At 36.1% G+C, this 18,003-nt stretch overlaps 1 protein-coding gene across 1 annotated transcript in view; it reads left to right on the forward strand.

The window, feature by feature from the left end:
* LAMA3 (laminin subunit alpha 3) overlaps positions 1-18,003 on the forward strand; it is a 104,249-nt gene that overhangs the window by 50,924 nt on the left and 35,322 nt on the right. Inside the window, 8 exon segments of the mRNA XM_029284954.1 lie at positions 1,658-1,771; positions 4,336-4,445; positions 6,973-7,053; positions 8,867-8,970; positions 12,439-12,489; positions 13,821-13,972; positions 15,532-15,642; positions 16,918-17,029. Coding sequence (XP_029140787.1) covers positions 1,658-1,771; positions 4,336-4,445; positions 6,973-7,053; positions 8,867-8,970; positions 12,439-12,489; positions 13,821-13,972; positions 15,532-15,642; positions 16,918-17,029 — 835 coding nt within the window.

The raw sequence follows: 18,003 nt of genomic DNA on the forward strand, positions 1-18,003 counted from the left end.
CAGATGGTTTGCAGCAGAGATGTTGAAAGGAGGGGTTCTTAACAACTGCTTTTCCTGCAGCTTTCCCTCTAAAATTGTCTCCTACACAGCTTTATCGCTTTCTTTAGTATCCAGTTGCCTACTAAACATGTGCTTAGACACTTGTGGAGTAGAATTATAGGCAAGGCAGAGGCTGCAAAGAGAATACATGAATCTGCGTTAGAGGCAGTTTCTTGCCTTTTTTGATGAGAATAATCTAGTGTCACAAAAACTATGGAGATGATGACAAAAAATTCTTCTGAATTGTTTCTACCAGTTTTCATTCAATTTATGAAAGACATTTAGTTTTAGAAATTATTACTAGACTATAATGTATAAATTATCAAAGATATTTTAATTAATGGATGTGGCATTCTTGCATGAGATGACTAAGATGTGTGTGTGTGTGTGTGTGTGTGAATGGCCTATCTTTCTCTGGGGCAATCCTCAGTCCAGTGGTCTGCAACTTTTGTGGCTTTTGGCACTTTAGTTAAATCCCATAATCAGTCAGAGGTCAAAGACAAGTCCAATGGGAGGTGACACTGAGGTGTTTCTCCCATGTATGTATGCACAGAGAGAACATGGATTCATGTAGTATTTAATATGGTTCAGTGCACTGTCCATCAGTTTAGGCTGGATTTGCATTATTATTATTTCCATCCATCTTTTCTCCACAAGCTGAAAAATACAGTCTACAATTTTCCCCAAAGTTTTTCAGTCCAAGATAGTAATCAATATACTGCCATCATAGCAATACTTTGGAAATTAATTGCTGTATGCTTGAAAGATATTAATGAATAGTGCACATATATCTCAGAGTATTCTGAATAGCAAATGAAATATACAGTATGCTATCAAATCAACAATGTAGTAATAGAATTCATAAAATATTTTTTGACAAACCTCTGTAATTTAATATGTACAATTACATTTTCAGTGTTCAGGTAGTTCATGGGCTTTGAAATTAATATTACTTGTGTTCAATCATATCTTATATAATAAGTAGAGGTGTAAATAAGCTTTGGCTATGCATACAATCCCTTCCTGGGAGCAATCAAGCAAACTAAAAAGTCTTCCACTGATTACAGTTCTTTGTAAGATTTGCTTAATAGCCTGAATTATCCAGTGGTTATGGTTAATATCTGGATGAAAAGGGACATTGTAGAACAGAGGTCCCCAACCTTTTGGGCACCAGGGACTGGTTACATGGAGAGAGTTTTTTCCGCGGACCGGAGGGGGTGTGGTTTTGTGTGCTGCCTGCATCCTGCAGATAGGGCTTTGCTTGTTTGTGCAGCCCAGTTGCTGGCATGCCGCGGCCCAGTACCGATCCATGGACCAGGGGTTGGGGACCCCTCTTGTAGAAACTAGAAGATTTCCTGACTTGTTCACCAGCTTGGCTGAAGAAAAGAAGGCAGAATTTGTATGCAGAACCATAAAGTCTCATTATCTTATCTTATTAAGCCAAGATATTGTAATTTATTGTGACTTGTCCATATTCATTATGTAATATGTACTAATATGTCAGTGATCCTGTACCATAATTAAATTTCTTTTACCTTCCAATATCTACTTTAAAAGAATTAATTTTCTAATCTTATCAAATCACTATTCAACTTTTCCTTTCTTCTCTATGCACCAGGAATGCAGTCCAGGATTCTATCGTGAGAGTGTGGGTCTATTTACAGGAAGGTGTGTTCTGTGCAATTGTAATGGAAATTCAGATAAATGCCTGGATGGTTCTGGAATTTGTATTGTAAGTATTTACAACAAATGCTGCTGCAGGTGCTCTTATTAATTTCTTTTGCTTCAGGCCAGTAATAACTTTGAGAGAAACTGCTTGTGCCTGCAAAAATAGAAATGTCTTTGAGGTACAGTAAAAACTGACATATCTATTACAGCAAAAATGTCCACAGAAGTTTGTTAGCTTTGAAGCATGAATTGTCTTCACATGCTGTGCTTGCCTGCATTTCATATTTTTTTCTCTTTCAACAAGAGTTACCAAGGTTGCACTTGTGCACAGTTAACTTAACTTACAAGCTGAGATATGATCAGATGCTAGATCACTTCACTCTTTTCTTCCTGTGAAGAGTCATGTTAATTATGGGTTTCGTGATCTATCTGAGCAATGAATAATGAAATAAACCAGGATGTTAAGCCAGCTTTAAAACTTGTTTCATTTTACTTGTTTTGCTCATTAAGCTGCAGTCATAAATATGCAGCCATGGAATGTAATAGCAGTTCTCACCAAAGAGTAAACATTAGCAGGATTTATTTATAAGCATAGGTAAAGGAACTTTAAAGTTAATCTACCCAGACATGTGATCTTTACACAGCAATGTTGTTTTTTGGTATAATTTCCTTTTGAAATTAGTTAATCAAAGCAAATATGTATAAAGGAGCATGATTGACAATACTTTTTGAATAAAAGTTCTAAGGCTTGCTTTTTTTTTTTGCATACTAGACTTGTAAAATATTTCATTGCCTTTTTCTCTATAGTATACTATACTGAAAAAATATTCTTTTTTCTTAAGTAAATACATTTACAGCCTAGCCTTTCTTTGCCCACATTTTTTTTGCTCATACTTACTCATTATTCATTGCCCGCACAGAGTTCTTTGAAATTGCACGATACTTTTTTTGACTTTGTTTTTGACAAACCCTTTTGAGTTTAAATGTAGGAGCTGTTCGCCAAATCAGACTGTTCCAAATAGGTGTGAATCATAAGGCATTTCAATTGAGGAACAGGCCATAACAAGCAAATACAACCAGCAAGAGCTAGATAATGTACATTGCCCTAAGACAAGAATTTTCTAAATATTAACTTTTTCAGTATTGTTCTAATTATCATTAATGCCCATCAGAGCTACCAGATTGGGTGGCACAAGTCCACATGACTCCTAAATGGTAGCATAGAGAAGTGATCTAGTAATTGTCTGTTTTTTATTTTGCAATCCAGATTTGGTAGCCCCAATGGTTATTCATACTGCGTATTAGATAAATATCATATTTGCAATCAGTTTTTATAGCATGCATTCTATTTGGGTAGCTAGTTAGCATTGTTAATTAAGTCTTCCTTTCCATTCAGAAATGCAACACTGAATGAGATTTAAAAAAAAATATAAGGTGTTATTATATTTTCCTCTAGATAAAAAGCAATAATAAATTTAGGATCACAGGTAAATAATTTAATCAACTAGTAGCAGGTAGACTAAGAACTGTTCATATGGATAGAAAATACATGGACCCAGAAGATAGGGAGTCATATAGTTTTAAACACCATAAAGTTCCTTGCTGCCCAGTGCCTAATACTGATGTATTATGACAGAGGAATGATATTAATATCAGGAGAGTAGGACTGATGATTAATACTGTAGTAGGGTTTAATATCCATGTTGGTGGGGCAGCTTTTCATTTTTCCAGTCCTTCTAAGCCAGGGGTGTCAAATTCGCAACATGACGTGTCGCAACGTATCACAACTTTTTTTCCATTGCCGGCAGTGGGGTGGGTGCGGTTTCAGCATGACGCATCTGGCCCGCGGGCTGGCAGTTTGACACCCCTGTTCTAAGCTATCATATAAGAGCTAGTTTGGTCTAATAGTTAAGGCACTGAACAAGAAAATGGGAGATAGTGACTTTAAGTCCCACTTTAACCATGAAAGCCAGATGGGTGACTTTGGCCAGTCAGTGTCACACAACCCACTTCACAGGATTGTTGCTGTGGGGAAAAATAGGAGGTGTGCTGGATATGTTCACCGCCTTGAGTTGTTTGTAAAAATAATACAGATGGGATACAAATAAATAAAAATACGTATCAACAAGTTACATAGATCAGTCTGTATAAATGTAAGAATATTTAAACCTCATGAGACCAATTGGTCTTTTACTGGTGAGCTATACTCCCATTGCTTTAAGCGATGAATCTATGCAAGCTAAGATGATGATCAAAGTATCAGAGTAATTTATTTATTAAGAGAACCTACAAGCTAGGTGAAAGTAAACTTTATTATAACTGCTAAATCACTTTCGACCAAGAGTATCTTAATTGTGAAACACCTGCTACTTTAAATTAATAATGTGTGACCCTCTGTGTCATTAATATTATGCTATTACTTCTGCAACTAAGCAGCAAACAATTGTATGCACACCCTTTAGCCAGACACTAACTGGGTCTAATTTATTTGTTCAGTCTTGCAATAAGGTAAATATGTGGTGGCTTGGAGCATATCAATTGTCATTTTCTCACATTGGTATTAATAATAAACTTGAAAAACAAGACAACTGCTAACCTTCTGGTTTTATATATATATTTGTTTAAAAGAACTGTCAACATAATACTGCTGGAGAAAAGTGTGAGCGCTGTAAAGAAGGATACTTTCGAGATGCCAGTCAAGGACTTTGTAAGGAATGTCACTGCCCTTATACAAACAGGTACTCTGTTGGGCTGAGAATGGGAAGCTGTATTTATTGTGCTTTGCTCAAAGTTGCCCTGGTGGAAATACTGTGTTTTTATGACAGTAAAAACAGCTATTAGATAATTCTATCATTTGTGCAATAATGTTATGAAGCACAAATGATAGAATTTTGGTGTCATTGCGGCTTGTTATGCATGGACTGTAAGATGACAATGGTCACTCATCTTGAACATCTTCATAAAAAATAAAATAAGAAATTCCCTGTAAAGAAAAAAATCATAAAGCAATTTCCACAAATTCTAATTTTAAGTGCATTTACCACAAATAAGTAGCCATTTCAAATGAGATATTGATGACCTTGGATCAGATCTCCTATTGGATTATATTTTTTAAAAGCTCTATTGCAGTGTGACTCATGACCTTCATAAAGCCTTTACTAAATTGGTACCCTCTAGATGTGCTGGGCATCAATCCCCATAATTACCATAATTGCTAACTAACATCCTAAGTGGGCATTGTTGAAATGTAAATCTGCACTTTTGGAGGAATTTAGCTTGAGGAGGAGACAGGAGAGAACACATTTTTTCTGCATCATCGCAGCTACAGTCCACTTTAAAAGAAATTCATGGTGCAAAAGACTCGGACTACAATTTGGCAACTAGTTTGGCCTAAAATATATTTTATTTAGTTGGTATTAATTTAAAATATATTTAAAGCAAGTTCATTGCTTTTACTCATTTATTTCGCCAAATACAACGAACATTTCTTGTGTGTCTTCTACTTTGAATACGATGAGTGCATTAAAACATAATAGAAATAAAAAACATAAATATTGAAAATTGAAAACTGAAATCAATATTGAAAACTGAAAGTTTGCCATATTAGTTCATTTCAATAAAACCAAAATAATGTTGTGATACCTTAAAGGCTAATTTCCCCATTGTTACAAGCACTTAAAAGACTTGATTGTATTTGCTACATACTGTAATGAGCAAAACCTTCATTTTTTTTAGGGAAGGCCTATATTTGCTTGATTAGCATAGAGCACCACATCTTTGCTACTGAGCTCTCCCTGATTCCATGCTGTTGATTTCAAAAAAGGAAGGGAACTGGGGCAATAACAGAGATGGCTAGAAGATGACTTTCCAGATGTTATTTGAACTCTAGTTGCTAAAATCTCCAGCTAGTTATAACTGATGGGGAACAATTGTGGGGGTTGTAATGCAGCCATTTCAGGAAGGCCACAGATCGTCCTGATAATATTGAAGACTAAGAATAGAATAGAATAGAATAGAATAGAATAGAATAGAATAGAATAGAACCTTGGAGGTCTTCTAGTCCAGCCCCCTGGTCAAGCACAAGAACCTTGGTATTTCAGATAAGTGACTGTTTAGTCTGTTCTTAAAAACCTCCAGTGATGGAGCGCGCATGATTTCTGGGGGCAAGCTGTTCCACTGGTTAATTGTCATCACTGTTAGGAAGTTTCTCCTTAATTCCAGGTTGCTTCTCTCTTTGATTAGTTTCCAACTATTGTTTCTTGTCCTGCCCTCTGGGTGCTTTGGAGAATAATTTGACCCCCTCTTCTTTGTGACAGCCCATCAAATACTGGAATACTGCTATCATGTCACCCCTATTTCTTCTTTTTTTAAGACTAGCCAAACCCAAGTCCTGCAGCTATTCTTCATATGTTTTATTCTCCAAGCCTTTGATCATCTTAGATGCTCTTCTCTGAACTTTTTTTAAAAGTCTCAATATCTTTTTTGTAGTATGGTGACCAAAATTGGTTGCAGTATTCCAGGTGTGGTCATACTAGAGTTTTTATAAAGCGGTACTAATACTTCACATGATCTTGATTCTATGCCTATGTTTATACAATCCAGGATAGTACTAGCTTTTTTGGCTGCTGGCTCATAGTCAAGTCCAAGATCCCTCTCACAGTTACTGTTTTTGAGCCAGATCTCACCTAATCTGTACTTATAACTTTGATTTTCCTGCCTAAATGTAAAACTTTGCTTTTCTCCACATTAAAGTGGAGTAACTTTGCTTTTCTTCACATTAAAGTGGAGTAACATTAAAGAAAAGTAATAATTTTATTAGATATAGACACCATTTTATTTATTGTTCAATGATCTAATGAACATGGAAATTATCCTTTCAACTTATAAACTTATAAAATGGAGATATTTAGATTTCCCAGGTCAACATGCAGATTCAGCTACTGTTCCATAATAAAATATAATCCAATTGTCTTTTTTATTCCCTAATTTATTATTGCACATTTTGCAATATGTTTTCAGGATTGTAGGACTGCATTCTGATTTTGCAAAAAAAAAAAAAAAAGGTAATAGGGAATGTTGTATGAGCAAAAATAGTTGCAACTTGTCTGAGACTGAAATTATTTTTGTTAGTCTTTTATTTGATGTTCAGACAGTAACATAGCCCTTACATTTTCCTTTCCCCATAAGCTGTATAAATATGCCTTAAAAGAAAAAAAAAAAGCTATTTTCAGATTTTTCATGTTTCCTGTATTTTTTACCATGTAGTTTTGCTTCTGGCTGTCTGGAAGATAATGGAGAAATTCAATGTTTTTGCAAAGAAGGCTATTCTGGAAAGCATTGTGAAAGGTATATGACTTGTCTCAATACTGATTTACTATGTAGAAAGTTAAAACAGATATCAACTGGAAACTACTNGTGGATCCAGGAGGACTCCCAGATTGCGCGCCCTCTCTGAGGGGGCCAAGGATTCGCCCCCTATAGACAGTGATGGAACCAACTGACTATGCCGGGGCGCCGGCAGCCACAGCCACTCGGTCTTGGAAGGGTTGAGTCTGAGTCTGTTCCTTCCCATCCAGACCCGTACGGCCTCCAGGCAACGGGCCATCACGTCAAGCATCTTAGATGCTCTTCTCTGAACTTTTTTAAAAGTCTCAATATCTTTTTTGTAGTATGGTGACCAAAATTGGTTGCAGTATTCCAGGTGTGGTCATACTAGAGTTTTTATAAAGCGGTACTAATACTTCACATGATCTTGATTCTATGCCTATGTTTATACAATCCAGGACAGTACTAGCTTTTTTGGCTGCTGGCTCATAGTCAAGTCCAAGATCCCTCTCACAGTTACTGTTTTTGAGCCAGATCTCACCTAATCTGTACTTATAACTTTGATTTTCCTGCCTAAATGTAGAACTTTGCTTTTCTCCACATTAAAGTGGAGTAACTTTGCTTTTCTTCACATTAAAGTGGAGTAACATTAAAGTAAAGAAAAGTAATAATTTTCTTTATTAGATATAGACACCATTTTATTTATTGTTCAATGATCTAATGAACATGGAAATTATCCTTTCAACTTATAAACTTATAAAATGGAGATATTTAGATTTCCCAGGTCAACATGCAGATTCAGCTACTGTTCAATAATAAAATATAATCCAATTGTCTTTTTTATTCCCTAATTTATTATTGCACATTTTGCAATATGTTTTCAGGATTGTAGGACTGCATTCTGATTTTGCAAAAAAAAAAAAAAAAGGTAATAGGGAATGTTGTATGAGCAAAAATAGTTGCAACTTGTCTGAGACTGAAATTATTTTGTTAGTCTTTTATTTGATGTTCAGACAGTAACATAGCCCTTACATTTTCCTTTCCCCATAAGCTGTATAAATATGCCTTAAAAGAAAAAGAAAAAGCTATTTTCAGATTTTTCATGTTTCCTGTATTTTTTACCATGTAGTTTTGCTTCTGGCTGTCTGGAAGATAATGGAGAAATTCAATGTTTTTGCAAAGAAGGCTATTCTGGAAAGCATTGTGAAAGGTATATGACTTGTCTCAATACTGATTTACTATGTAGAAAGTTAAAACAGATATCAACTGGAAACTACTAACATATTGGAAAAGATTGTTTTCTAAACAGAGACCATATTTTCATGATTGGGCCGGAGTCCAAAATGCTACAAGGCTTCATATGCACACAATGCTCTCTTTAGTAAGCATAAGCTGCTCTCCTTGATTCAGAATTTCAGAATACTCTGTTCATCCCGTTTAGGACTATTTAATTTCATGTTCTTTGAAATAAATTGCACTAGTGCCCAATTATGCATTAGATGCAGATACTGTATTCACTGATGTTTTTAAATCTGAAGAGTTGTATGAAGTATCGATGCAGCCCACAGAAAGCTAAGTGTGCTCAGATTCTTATGATATCAAATAAGTCAAATATCTTTTTGGACTGCACTGTCTCTGTATAAGGCTTATCAAATTAGAGATACAATTAAAATCTAAAAAGCAATATCTATTATTTGGTCAGGTTAGACAATTGTAACACAAATTGTTAAAATTTATGGATGTGATGCAGATTTTTAAGCCAGCAGAAACCTTTTCAGTGTCAGGTGATTTATATCACTTGCGTGTTTTATTTGTTCATTAATTTATTTTGCAGCTGTGCTCCTGGTTATTTTGGAAATCCATTGAAATACAGATACTGTCAAAAATGTAATTGCCTGGAGAATGGCCAGCTCACAAAATGCGATCGCTTGACTGGGGGTATGTAAAGTGACACAAATATTTCTGAATAATATTAAAAAGGAAACCATGGAATATTTGAAAATAGTCTACCAGGGAGACTCCTGTGCAAATAAAAGTTATATTTTTTCAATTCTGTGCTTATAGCTGTTCATTCTTACTACAAATGATAGACTAGTATAAGAATGAGAAAAGTCTAGCTCTTCAGATGTTGCTGAAGTACAAGTCCCAAGACCCACTGGCTGCTGCTGTAATTCCTCTGTATTTGAAAAAACTGCTTTACACATTTGTGGTTTTAATGAAGTAATTAAATGTGTTAGTTAATGTTTAAACAGCATGATCCAGATTTATGTGTCCTACATCCTACAGATTTCATTGCTCATTGCCTTCAGGTAATTTAGAGATCTACATGAATTATGAATGTCTTCTATACAATTTTAATGTTGATTGTTTCAAAGTTTCAAGAAAGATAAACTTGAACAATAGGCACTGGGAATATATTCAGATATTGTTGAGCTACAACTTCCAGCAGCGTCAACCTACATGGCCAGTAATGAAAGATGCTGAAGGTTTTAATTTGAATTTCCAAATGTAAAATTGCCTAATTCTGTGGGTCTTTTTTTAACAACACAACTACCAGCAGAATTAAAGCAATCTTAAATGCATTCTATGATTATGTATAGCATCAATTATTCCAGTTGATTTCAGTTGATTTCAATAATGTGTCTCTCTTTAGCTTTGTTTAGTTATTTCTGAATCAGAATAAAGTTTGGTATAAAAAAAATCATTAATGGATGATAATAGAAAAAGAAATAACCATTTTATAATATATATATATATATATATATATATATATATATATATATATATATATATATATATCTGAAAAACTAATTAAAATATATAATTTTATCTAAAAGAAAATATTAGTCTATCAACAATATTCTTATAATGTCACTTTAATGTATCCCTTTATGTAGGGTATGTGGGAATGACCATTCCCTAGACAGCGACTCTGGTCCCAAACTCCCAAAGTCATTCCCACATACCATTACAGATTTGTGGCTCACTTACTTAGTGCTTGCTAATTAATACATACAGGTATTATAGAGTTTGATGCTTTGCAGTTTGATTTTTGAATTCAATTTGCTGGATTGGCGCTCTTATTTCTATGTAGGATGTTGTATTTTGGCAACATTTAAAGATCGACAGATTTGCTACTCAGCATGCATTGTATGCACTCTGTATTACTCAGAGGAGATGTCAGACTTGGAGCCCATATAATGATGCAGGAGGACTTACATTTCAAGTCTGAGTCAAAGGCAATTGTTAGAGATGAACAAGAAAGCAGGGAGCTGAACCACGGAACCCAAAAGAACAAGAATATACAAGAGCTACTGGAACTTGTTTCCCAACCAACAAGAAACTTTCCTCAACCAGAGCCAAAGGCGAGCCCAAGGATACATAGCCAGGCCTGTGTCTGAGAAAATTTCACTTGCCAAGGACACATATTTGACTTTTGTTTTGAGACTTGCAGATATTTCTCAGTTCTAGTCTCTGAAATGTTTGAAATATATATGTTTTATTTGAATATATTATGCTTTCCATCTCAAGGCAATGTTATTTTCCCAATTCTTTTATGTAAACTACTAGAATTACATAAGTAGGTACATATATTTCAAACAACATATTTTAAAGTGCTGTGCTGCTGCTTAAACTAACAGTTGCTAGAACAAGTTCAGTCTAGATGCAGTTGCTTTAGCAAATCCTGATGTCATTGTGGTTTTGCTGAAGTGTATTGAGTCTTAGTTTAATTGTGGCCATGCAGTAGCTTATTGAATTCTATAATTACATAGAATTACATAGATGTTCTCATTCCTATTAGCCAATGACATGACATATTTAATTGGTACTCTTCTTTATGTGTCAAGAGATAAAAGTGATTAAAAGTGATAGAGTACTTCAATATTCAGTCTGGCTCGGGAAATTTGATAGTTCAAGGCCACATCTTAAAATTACTGAGGTTGAGAAAACTGGTCTACTTAATCTTCAATAGCAATATTTGCAGGATAGGTCTCAAATTTTGTATTTGCTTGTCCTGCAAAACTGCATTAGCTTGGAGGTTGAAGTTAATGAGATGAGGTGATATTCGAAGTCGGAAGAAATCACAAGATATAAGTATTGTGCTGCGTATATAGTCCTCGACTTACAACAGTTTGTTTAGTGACTGTCCAGAGTTACAACAGCACTGAAAAAATGACTTATGATTTTTTCACACTTATGACCGTTGCAGCATTCCCATGGTCACGTGATCAAAATTCAGATGCTTGGCTACTGGTTCATATTTATAACAGTTGCAGTGTGCTGTGGTCACGTGATCACCTTTTACAACCTTCTGACAAGCAAAGTCAATGGGAAAGCCAGATTCACTTAAGAACCATATTACTAACTTAACAACTGCAGTGATTCACTTAACAACGATGGCAAGAAAGGTCGTAAAATGGGGCAAAACTCACTTAACAAATGTCTTGCTTAGCAACATAAATTTTGGGCTCAATTGTGGTTGTGAGTACCTTTATTATATTTTATAGTATTTCATCACTGTATCATGCTATGGACTGAATTGGGGTATAGGAAGAGGAGTCTGTTTTGAAAAGGTCTTTTAAAGACTTGGCAGCCAGCAATCGTTTGACAGCACGACTCCTTTAGAGGCCAGTATTCCTCCTCTTGGGATAATAGAATTATACTGGCGGAAGAGACAGCCACAGTGTGGACACCTGCATTAACCCAAACCCTTCCCTGATTAATAAGGGAAGGAGTTGTACAGGAATAGCTCAAAACACTGCTAAATGTAATGTTACCAAGAACCATAAATATGGTTGTTTTGATTGAATGTTTTGATTATATTTTACCATAAATATGGTTGTTTTGATTGAATGTTTTGATTATATTTTACCATTTAATGCCACATCTTTTGTTTCTGAGCTCAACAAGTTAAATCAGTGGATGAGTTCAGGAGTCCTTGAATTACCTTGCTTTCCTCCCTGCTAAGAGATTTAGTAAATAATGCCTTGGATTTCTGAAGAGCCCAGCAGGGTGACCCAATGTCATGGTAGAATTTGTTCACATTAGTTGAAGCTGTTATTTGAGAAAAAACAAGAAAGCAATGTGTAAATTTAATTTTGGGGAGAACCCTACAAGATCCTGTAAACTTCCTTTCTAATGTATTTTTATTGCAAGCTTCCCACTGTGGAGAGTGAGCTGGGAGGCATATAAATTAAGTAAAGAAAGAAAAAAGTTAAAAAATACAATATTGATTCTAGGGAACTTGTTACCTATGTTTTTACCTGCTTAACAATGTGCAGCTTTCAATGGAGTGTGCAGGGCATCAGTAACACAATGCTTTCTGACATTTCAGAACGTCACACCTTATAATTGTTGCATCCTTAATTCTACTTTTTTCCCTCTTTTTTTTCTTTTAATTTCCAGAATGCATCAGCCAAGAACCAAAAGACATAGATCCAAATGAAGATTGTAATTGTAAGTTATAAACCTTATTTCGTCTGAAAACTTGCTTATATACCGTGTTTCCCTGAAAGTAAGGCCTACCTCAAAAATAAGCTCTAGCTTGATTTTGGGGGTGGACCTAATATAAGCCCTACCCCCAAAATAAGCCCTAGTTTTGGGGCAAGGCACACACTTAAAAATCAAGCTAGGGCAAGGGTAGGGGTGTAGATCTGCTCCCCGCCCCCACTTACCTTGCAGCCGGGCCTCTCCTCACCAGCCCACTTCTTCTGCGGCATCTTCTGCAGCCACGCCTGCATTTCTGAGTCAGGACTTTCTGGAAGGCCTGTGCAGCCAAGAACCGAGCTATGGATTCACTCTACAAGGTATTCGGCTGCAGAGGCCTTCCGGAAAAGCCTGACTGCAAAATGCAGGCTAAAATGCAGCTGCAGAATGAAGCTGCTCTTTCGGCCCCAGAAGGAGTGGACCGGCTGGGCGGGGCTGTCAGTGCCGGAGGTGAGTACAATATTCCCAAAAAATAAGACCTGGTGCCTCTTCTGGACACAAAAAAAAAAAGATCCAATCTTATTTTCGGGAAAACGTGGTAGCACTAATAAAGAACTATGTTTTGAGAGATTAGAAAGAACAAATCTGCTGTTTTCTTGTGGATAATAGGTCTATTCAGAACAAGTTATCTAAACCCCTAGTAATGAGAGGGAATCTCTCTGTTAATGGTGATTGTTATGTCCTGAGCCTGCTGAATGACTCAGCAGGCTGAGGAAAGCTGCAGAAAGGCCCGGGCAGACCATGTGGTTGCCCGGGACCAGACAGACTGTCTCCAGCCTTGTGCGCATGCACAAGGCGGGAGAATGCCGTGGAATGATTGGCTGATGCTGTCTCTGCCAGAGGACTATAAAAGGGCTTGCGCCATTTTTGTTCTCTGTTCTGTTGGTGAATTGCAATAAAAGAAGACTGTTTTTGTTACTCCACTTCGTCTCCATGCTTCTTCTCTGGGAACAGAACAGTGATGATGCTAAAAGTTGTAATCTAAGACATCTGGAGGGCAGCAAGTTAGGAAAGGTTGAACCTACAAAGAATGAATCCAAGGATTTGGTTTCCCTCTTACATGTGTATGGTTTTATTGTTTGTTGTGACAGTAACATAGTGCAGACAAGCAGTATAGTTGTATGACAAACATAGTTTTATGACACCATTTGAACAGTTTTGTTATTTGCTATAGTAACAGATAAAATTTTTGGAAATATCTTTTTGTCCCATAATTGTTTTCAGTAGACCCATTCTTTTTTTTTTTTAATATACAAGAACTAACACTTTAAACTCTTTCATGTGTGCTCTTTTTTGTTTAGCTTGTGGGAGTTGTGTAATCACATTGCTGGAGGATTTGAGTACAATGGGAAGTGAGCTCCGAGTGATTGAATTTCAAATGCAAAGTATCAACACTAGTGCCCAACTGCTGGGCCAGATGAAGTACCTGGAAGTCCGTAGCAAGCAACTGGAGGTAACTTGAAAAAAAAACTGGCTTTCCATGGGATTGGGTACACTTTCCAGAGGTTGAATACACTTCTGAAATGCGCTTTAGAAATGTCATATTAAATGCTCTTATATGGCTGGAATATGATTCTGAATTTTGATGTGATCCATTCCATTGCTCTTTCTAATGCCACTTCAGAAGAAAGACCCTAGCAGCCAATTCAGATTAGACTGTTGGAATGTATTATTCATGCATCTGTCTTAGAAGCCTTCTTTAAAATTTAACTCAGCCCAATTCCTGCACAACTTCTGCTCACTTCGTGGACATGTATTCTTGGCAGCAGTATAGAAATGGTTTGCCATTGCCTTTTTCTGGTTAGTTAGTCAAAAGCATAGTGCTAAAGTTTTGCTTGAAATGGAAATAAATGAACTTTTAGCCTTGGGATTTGATGATTAGAACTGTTTATGCCTGCAGAAGTACTGTGTGCTATGTTTTATTCTAGTTCAAAGGAGCATTGTATTCAATCCTTGAATCTGTACCAAAGAAAGTTGGAAATTACTCTTTTCTACAGCTTTTTGTTCCTTCTTGGCTGCACCCCCAATTTTGCTTTTTCCCTGCCCCTTTCCTCTCTTCAACTTTATTTTTTTTTTCATTTTTGTATTTTATATTTTTGTTGAAGTTCAATAAAGTTTTGTGGGAAAATGCATCTGTTAAAATTACCATCTGAGATATCTTGTGAGAATAGTCAAATCAACTGCAAATTCATTTCCAAGCACAATTCATAAAGACCATGCATGATTGGGAGCCAAGTCCTTTACCTACTCTATCTTCTCCTATATGAACATCTTCTGAATTATTTCATCTTTGAAAGCACTTTCATGCTACCCATAAAAGATAGGCAGAAGATAGGCTGGAGAAACAATCTTTTTGATTGCAGCCCTTCCCTTTTAGAATATCCTCAGGTAGAGTCATCTATTCTTTTGTCTGCTTTGATTTAGCAAAGCAGGACCTTTCTAAATCATTGAAACTTTCTAAATAACATTAGAAATGTTTGATTCTGCTCTTGCTAAGATCTTATTGTTTCTGTTTTTTCTTATAATTTTAAATACATTGCTATGACATTGATTTTATTTAAATGTTAATCATAGCCTATGACTTTCCTTCAAAATAGAAATATTATACATTTAAATAAACAAGGCATCATTTCACAGGAAATTGCAGCTATTTATAAAGAGCATCCACTATTGTTCATTGTCCACACAGAATTTGGTAGATTTTTAAAGCTGTTGAAATCAGCATGTTTAAAATTCCATGCATTATTCTGGCCCCATTGCAGATGAATTTCTAACATTTCCCTTCTTTTTCCTCATTGCTATCAGAGTTTGTGACTTTCAAGTCTCAGGACACCCAGGCAACATTTTTCTGTTGAATTCTGTCTTACAATTTAGTAATCTCTTCATCTACTAATGGCAGTAGGAGCTGATTTGTAAAGTTTCATTTCAGCGCTTTTCTGGAATTTTTCCTAATTCCATATTGTATTTGTGTTCAGTTTGCTGATTCCCATTTTGTTTTGCCTTTATTTTCAGAGTCTGTTGAATCACTCTCGTTCTGTCATTAAAACGCAAAGTTCAAAGGTAGATGAAATGGAGACAAATTTATTTCACCTTAATCAAAATATTAATTCTCTGAAAGAAAAGGTAAGTGTTTAAATCTTATACATGTTGGTATCAGTCCATGGCCTTTTTATAAAAGTTTGTGTTTACTGATCGTATTTCAAGGTATTTCAAGACCATGTCTCAAGGTATCTTCAATAAATGGCAAAATGTTACCCTAATGTCCATATTGTGTGGGGTGGAGAAATGCAGCTCAGATCCAGAAGATCTGATTTCTGTTCCTGCATCCTGCCGAAGGTATTCCCTTCCATGTGTGGAGGAGAAATGACATCTTTTGGCAGGCAGTTTTTTTAGCCAGCCATTAGTGATAAGAGGGAACCCAAATCCAAACAGAGAGTGGAGAGGCAACACAATAGGAAAGGCAGTGCAGCTGCATCAGGTGGCTGGGGGAAGCCTGGTGCATACTCCACCTGACATCTCTCACTCAGGAGATGAAAACTCTACATGGATTTTAGCGGGGAGGATTTTCAGCTCCTAAAGGGAGCTCCCAGGGCCTCTCCCTATCCCCATTCTGTATCTAGTACTCTGTCAGCTTAGTGACCTTCATAATCATTTAACAACCACAACCAGGAGTGCCAGGATTGCAGTCGTTGAGCAAAGCAATTACATGGGCAGTCATGTGACATCTTCCTTAACGATCACTTCACTCAACAATTGAGATTCCAGGCTCAGTTTTGGCTGTAAGTCAAGGACTATCTGTAAGCACCATTTGTTTAGTGCAGCCTTAACTTCAAATAATTGCTGAATAAATTGTTGTAACTCGAGGATTACCTGTAATTGTATCATTTCTTTTATATTTCTGTTTGTTAATGTAATTGACCAGAGATATAAAATCTATAGAAGTGTTTCACTTGGGGTATTCTCTCTGTCACTGTTTGTTGGTGAGAAACTTGGTGATCGTCATAGGAGTTTCCCCCGAAAAATATACTTTGTTGCATCTATCCTCCAAAGCTTTGATTTCTATCTTGAGTAAGCAGATTTCTCACAAGTTTTCAATACTTGTTTTTCCATAATGTTTTACTCATGTTTTATTATTAGTTGCTTATCTGTTCCTTTGCTTTTGTATCTTTATCCTTGTGTGATGTCTGTTTAATAATTCTGGTAAAGTTTATGCAATGAATACATTAAAAAAAAAATCTTTTAAGAATGGCTAAAAAATGCCAAATTCATCCTTTGGTCTACCAAAGACATGTGTTAATGAAGTACGATGATACATAAACACCCAAATAAATCTATAATATTAACTACTTTTAAATCAAACTTTTACTAATGTTATCTCATTTTAACTCACTATCTTAGGCTGAAGATAATTACAAGAAAGCACAAACTCTTTTAAATAATTTTAGTACAACTAATCAAAGAGGAAGAGCTTTAATTTCAAAGATCCAATCTATTCTCATCCATATCAAGGGTAAGAGTAATGCCTTTTCTTCTACATTAAGGTTGGGGAAATTATATCAGTCTGCGAACCAAAATAATTCGCCAGTACCATAGCAGGCAGTTCTCAATTTGTTTTCTTTCATGCATACAGGGATATTTACACTTCATTTAGGCTTTAACCATTTTCTGCTTACATCAGTGGAAGCTGTTTAAAAACCTTATTGCAGTAGCATTGGGAGCAGTTTTTGAAGTCAGTCTTAGTGAAAAATGTTTATTACTATCCTCCTCAGTACATTTCACTGCAGTAATAAAGTTTTGAAGCAGCTTCTATTCACAACAATTGAAATTATTTAAAGCCTTACGCAGCCCTCCCCCCCCCAAAATGTTTGTGCATAATACCTCCAGGAAAAGATGCGGAGGGTATTCTGTAAAATGTCTTATGGCTTTGCCCTCTACATGCTGTTCAAGTAGGAGCTAAAAATCCAGGACAACTTCCAGATTGTAAACCAGCTCAGTATATGTGAGTATGACCCCACCCAGAGCTAGCATATAGGTAGAATATATCTGGTTTCAGAATAGTTTCAAATCTACAACTATGCCATTGTAGTAGGGTTCAACCTGGATCTGTTCCTTTCATCTATTTCCTAACCACTTCCAAGCACTGGGTTAGGACCTTCATTTCCTGTCTGCCCTGTCAAAAGTAGAGGCATACAGGAACGCTGAATTTGTATACCAATGATGATAGGTTACCCTATATTGACAAGTGATCTCTTCTAACAGCTTAAATTAAATGTTAAATCATAAGGGGAAATGGCTGAGTTCTGCAGTGTCCTATAATACAGTGTGCAAGCATTCAATTTCTATGCCTCACCAACTGGACGTAGCTGCTCAAGAAGGAGGAGAATCCCTTAGCCCTTGTGTTTGGCTTAGAGGGATACCCCAGTCAATGCTGGGTTTCATTCCTTCATCCCTGGCCTTTAAAAGGTTATCCTCTAGGACAGTGGT

Source organism: Protobothrops mucrosquamatus, unplaced genomic scaffold (genome assembly GCF_001527695.2).
Source record: "Protobothrops mucrosquamatus isolate PMUCROS unplaced genomic scaffold, P.Mucros_1.0 scaffold_11, whole genome shotgun sequence".
Taxonomy (NCBI): Eukaryota; Metazoa; Chordata; class Lepidosauria; order Squamata; family Viperidae; genus Protobothrops; species Protobothrops mucrosquamatus.